The following is a 5,767-nucleotide window of genomic DNA, read 5'->3' on the forward strand; positions in this document are numbered from 1 at the left end:
GAGTTTTAATGGTAATCTATCCTCCAAACGACAGAGTTTCGTCAATTTAATGCATAGTAGATATATATGCATGGAGTAGGGAAAAACCAGTTGTTTATTAACAAAAAAATAGAAAAACTTATTTACATTTCAATGATAGTGATTGATATATATATCGTTCCACTTGCAAGTAGCCAAATATCACATGAATCAATTCACGCCTTTTTCTTTTCTTACTTTTCTTTTTATTTTTTGGCGAATAGTTGGCACCTTTATATATAGGTAATTATTAATAATTATTAATAAGGTAATGTTCGAAAATTTTCTAAGATTACGAATCCTAATCAGATAATGAAATTGCCGAAATTACCAAACAATTAAAAAAATTGTCTGTTTTCTGATTTCCTAATAAAATTATATATATTCACTTTTAAAAATGGAATCGAAGCTACACAATGCACTTGAAATCTGAAGAAAATATAAACTTTAATGCCCATACTCAGACTATAGCAGCATGATTTCAAATATATTATTGTTATAGTGTACCTGCAATAGCAAAATTACAAATATTAATAATATAACGAACATTCCCAATTATTTTCACCAAAATGTCGATGTATTATTGAGCACTAAGCTAGCTACTACAACAATATTGCTACCACAATTTAAAATCATGCTCTATAGTGTCGGCTATATGCCACTATTTCTTGAGCCACACAATAATGGCAGGGACTGAAGAATTTTCAACGATAGTAGAAAGGTCTAAGCATACGTACTGCACAGTGGTGCATGAGCATGAATTGCTAAATGATATAAGTAATATAAGACAGAAATTAAATCATGAAACATTATAACATATTATGAACATTTTAAAATATTTCTTTATTTGTAGATATAGATAAGATTATTCATTGTGTGCATGATTATATTGTGACATAATAAAAAAAATGTTGATGATGTTAGTGTATAAGATAACTGTGGTTTGAGGAGGGATGAAATGAGAGAGTAGTGAGTGTGAGGGAAAGCTAGCTTGCAATTACTGTAATGTCAGAAGGAACCACCTAATAACTCGGTTTGTTTGAATCAGTGGTTAGATGCAATAAATACACCAACTAGCTTGCATTCTGCAACACTAATATAAATGGCAATGGCAATTGCTGCTGCTGCTAGCTATACACACAGGTAGATTAATTTCCAACGTTAAGTACAAAAATATTGCAGCTACATACGGTTACTGCAACTTACTTGCCTCTTTCCTCATTATTCGTTATTAGTATAGTACAAAACAGTAATAACTCACAGAATGGTTCTTTCTATGAATAAGAAGAACCTGTTTCCTTCACCACCTGGTTCAATTTGTCACTTATTGCTTCTTTTAGTTATTATTCCCTTAAGAACATTGGGTCTTGTGAGATTGCCACCAAATGTTACTATTCCTGCAGTGTTTGTGTTTGGAGATTCCATAATGGATACTGGAAACAACAACAACAACTTGAAAACGGAAGCAAGGTGCAATTTCCCACCATATGGAGAAGATCTTGAAGGTGGAGGAATGCCTACTGGAAGGTTTAGCAATGGAAAGGTTCCATCAGATTTTGTAGGTATAGAATTAATTGCTTTCTCTTTATATATATTTTGCACCTGCCAACCTGCTGTAACATATGTACACTAGCTATGAAGGATAATAAATGCTACAAAAAATATAATACAATAAAATATTAGCTGCACCATTATATAAAAAAGTATGGAAGATTGCAGAGAGTATAATTCTGATCTGTTAAGTCAGTTAGAGTTTGTTATTATTGAATTCTATTAACCTTGCTGTCTCAGCTCTTAGTACCCTTGTGCATATATAATAATCATCAACATTGTCAGATTCTCCCTTCTCTTACCCTCTCTGCTTCGCATCCTTGTTTAATTTGTTGTATGAAATAATACATACAGTGACTGTTAAAATCCCTATGGAATGGAGTGTTAATAAATATTCTCGTACTGTTTGTTTAATAATGATAATAACCCTCCTTTAAAGTAACGAAATAATAAATGATCAGTTGAAGAATTAGGCATTAAACAGCTTCTACCACCATATTTGGATCCAAATCTACAACCCACTGATCTTGTCACCGGTGTCTGCTTTGCATCCGGTGGCGCCGGCTATGATCCCTTAACGTCAAAACTTGCGGTACGCATATGATTTGATTTGATACTTTGTGTCCTATGTATGGCTATGATGTTGATTTTGTAACTTATTTTGATTGCATGATGAGAAGTCAGCGATACATTTTGACTCTCAAATAGAAATGTTCAAAGATTACATAGGCAAGTTAAGAGGGGTGGTTGGAGAAGAGAGAGCAGAGTACATAATAGAGAACAGCCTTTATCTTGTTGTCATGGGCAGTAATGACATTTCCAACACATACTTCTTGTCACATGTTAGACAGTTGGAATATGATGTCCCTGCTTACACTGATCTATTGCTCCGCTTAGCCTCTACTTACTTTAAGGTATGCTATATCTTAATTAATTAATGCTTACATAGTTATAAACACAAATTTAATTTGATTTGATTTAATTATAAAGGAAATATATGAACTTGGGGCAAGGAGAATAGGAGTATTCAGCACTCCCCCAATTGGGTGCGTACCGTTTCAGAGAACAGTGGCTGGAGGAATAACAAGACACTGTGTGGATAAGATAAATGATGCATGCAAGTTATTTAACGCCAAACTGCCAAATGCATTGGATTCCCTCAACAGGAATTTGCCAGATTCCAGATTTGTATTTATTGATGTCTACAACCCTTTACTTGATGTTATTGTCAACTACCCAAAATATGGTGAGATCCAAATCACATGAACAATTTTCAATCAACTTTTACTACTACTCATGTATATATATATTTTTTGAACCTTCAGGGTATAAAATTGAAGACAGAGGGTGCTGTGGCACGGGCAAAATAGAAGTTACGTTTTTATGCACGCAGTTGCAACCAACTTGTCCCAACGTTTTGGATCATGTTTTTTGGGACAGTTTTCACCCGACGCAATCTGTTTACAAAAAGCTCGTCGCCTCTGTTCTACAAAAATACATACAGCCTCTTTCCGTGTGACAATCCACCTTCATTCTTGATTTCATTATTAGTATGGATGCTTTTTCTCAAGCTGCCATATAGATTGAAAATGTATCTATTTATTACATGCATGAGGAAACTCTTAATTATGGTCCCATAAGTGAGTTGTTTTTTGGGTTTTAGAAAATGATAGGGAGACGGAAACATGTTAAACTAAACACAATTTTAGAAGACTAGAATATTTTCAAGACTTGTTATATATTCTGTTTAATAGGTCACTTGACAGTTATAAATGCTTTTTCAGATGCAGAGAAATGGGATAAGATCAGAGAGAATCTAAAATTACACTTCAACTACCACTTATTATTTATACTACTTGCTAACTAACTTTCCTTGTGGTTAGAAGTGCTGAGTGATACTAACAAACAACTTTAGCAGCCTGACTAACTAGCCTTAATTACACAAAACAGAATCAGTGCCAACTTGCTTGTGTTGCTTGCATTCACTTAAGCTAGGTCCAGTACCAGCATCCCCACCATCATAAATAATTTTAGGATCCCGCTAGAGAGACAATGGATCGAACTCTTTACCAAGGATTGAACTCTTTACCTTTCGGATCTAGCGCTCTAATACTATGTTATGATACCACTCATCCCAAAAGCTTCAGCTGATGGAAAAAGGTAACACTAATGATTATATCTCTAATATTCCATAAACCTCCATTGTATACATTGTATAAATATTACATTGACTCCTCATACTTTCCCATAATTTTATAACATTCGAATTATTGACCATGTAAATTAAGTCGATAAAAGTGACAAATTTGTTTTTTAACAATAACGGAAAGAAATCAATCCTCTTTTATATACAGCGGATGCTTATAATCTGTAAAGTAAGAAAACGTTAATCACCTCTTTATTAATCATTTCATCGTAAATTAGTCTTTAATGTACAAGTTACTCATTTAAGAATGACTAATCTTTTACCATTTTACTATACCATTTTGTCTCTCTAGAGGACTTTCTCCCTTAATTGTATGGTATAAATTTGTCTACTAAGAAATTGTACGGTGGAGTATAAATTTGTCATTGTTTTCTAATGTTGAGATACTTTTTATTTCATGATGATCTAAATAGAGGTTTTTTTCCTTCAAGATAGATTGGATAATCCCCACGTAATATTTATGGGTTTTTGTCTATTACTTAATCTCAGCTAAATTTTAAATACTTATAAGTTTTGTCAAGTATTTATTATAATTAATTGGTTATCAACTTATAGATTTTATTGTTTTATTTTAACTGTTTGATAAAAAAATTAAAAAATTTCAAAAGAAAAATTATGGTGGGTCAGAGTGTATGTTCCGATAAAGTGAGATAGTCTAAAATTTTTTAATTACTTATTTTGATCGGAAGTTACTTCATCAAATTTTTTTTTTCTATTACATAAAAATTTTGTTTTCTCTCTTACTTCGTTGTGTTTAATAAAATTTGTAATTTGTAATTAGTCTTTAATAATAATGCCAAAAAGGATTAACTATGAATCAAAGAAAATTTTTCTCTTCTATTTAGGTAGACATTAGTAAGAATGATCTAAAAAAAAGTCACAAACAGATATATAAGAAAGGGAACCGGTGCGCAGATTGACTTGCCAGAGAAAATTTAAAGATATATTCTAATTTACATCAAGAACACATTCATACTACACACTCACACACCTAACATTAAAGAATTCCATTATTAAGTTTGAACCATACTAACAACCTCAGCTTCAGAATCAATGACCGAGTATATCGCACAAACGTAAAATCCTTGGTAAAACCACAAAAACCGAGATTCCCGCACCAACAAACCAAACAATTTGTAATCATAATAAACTCTCCTGAAAAACCGATCATTACCTCACATAACATTAGCAAATTAGCTTAATTTTCTTTTTCTTAAGGAAGTTATTGACTTGAGCGTCGGAGTCTTTCTTACAGATTCCACGCCAGAGTTCAAGTTCCGAGGATAGTCTCTCACAGATCATATAAGCTCGAAGAACAATTTGCTGATGAGCTATAACTCGGACAGATATCCTTTGATAGAACATTTGGCGCCCACCGTGGGGCTGATCTGTTTAACCCCACTTTTTCCTCTACCCTACTTTTATCTTCTTTTGCAAGGTTACCAGTCTCCACACATGGCGGATAACGGAATCCAATAGCCCGCGCAAGCGAGCTAATGGCTATGATATCCGAGCTTCAGGTTGAAGTTCGGAAAATAGTTGAACAGTCTACCAAAAACCAAAACGGAAACATAGGAGGAGATGACCCCAAAAACCTCGGTGGGAGCAATACCCAATCACGAGAAATAGAACCCCATGAGGTCACTCCACCGAAGGAAAGGTAACAATAGATAATCCATTCTCAGAAGACATCATGAAATTCCAAATGCCGAATAACTTTGTGCTGCCAACCAGCCTCAAACCATACGCAGGGTTCGGCGATCCCCGTGTCCACATCAAAATTTCAGTCTATGATGTTTTTTAACGGTGCCTCTGAACCTATACTTTGCCGAGCATTTTCTACTTTCTTAGACAGTGTTGCATTACTTTGATTTTCTAAGTTGTCTGCAGGTTCGATCTCTTCTTTTGAGGAAATGGCGCGATCTTTCATTGACTATTTCGCAGCATCGAGGATATATGTGCACAGATCTGACTACCTGAGCACAATCAAGT

The 5,767-nt window shown here is 33.9% G+C and overlaps 1 protein-coding gene across 2 annotated transcripts; it reads left to right on the plus strand.

The window, feature by feature from the left end:
* The first annotated feature begins 885 nt into the window (after positions 1-885).
* LOC107493239 (GDSL esterase/lipase EXL3) lies at positions 886-3,402 on the plus strand. 2 transcript variants are annotated; one of them, XM_021124530.2, is made up of 5 exons: positions 886-1,580; positions 2,043-2,161; positions 2,250-2,483; positions 2,560-2,815; positions 2,895-3,402. In XM_021124530.2, the coding sequence occupies exons 1-5, from the start codon at positions 1,283-1,285 to the stop codon at positions 3,086-3,088; spliced, it is 1,101 nt and encodes a 366-aa protein (XP_020980189.1). In that variant the 5' UTR covers positions 886-1,282; the 3' UTR covers positions 3,089-3,402. The 2 variants fall into 2 exon arrangements, with proteins under 2 accessions (XP_020980189.1, XP_015969822.1); XM_016114336.3 differs by having other exon boundaries at positions 889-1,580; positions 2,031-2,161.
* The last annotated feature ends 2,365 nt before the right edge of the window (positions 3,403-5,767 follow it).

This window comes from Arachis duranensis, chromosome 6 (genome assembly GCF_000817695.3).
Source record: "Arachis duranensis cultivar V14167 chromosome 6, aradu.V14167.gnm2.J7QH, whole genome shotgun sequence".
In the NCBI taxonomy this organism is placed as follows: domain Eukaryota; kingdom Viridiplantae; phylum Streptophyta; class Magnoliopsida; order Fabales; family Fabaceae; genus Arachis; species Arachis duranensis.

Bases quoted from the DNA above. Each gene is read 5' to 3' on its own strand.
- LOC107493239 (XM_016114336.3), top strand. From the start codon at position 1,283: ATGGTTCTTTCTATGAATAAGAAGAACCTGTTTCCTTCACCACCTGGT. The intron at 2,484-2,559 runs GTATGCTATATC...TTAATTATAAAG, and splicing joins TAGCCTCTACTTACTTTAAG to GAAATATATGAACTTGGGGC. The intron at 2,816-2,894 runs GTGAGATCCAAA...TTGAACCTTCAG, and splicing joins TGTCAACTACCCAAAATATG to GGTATAAAATTGAAGACAGA.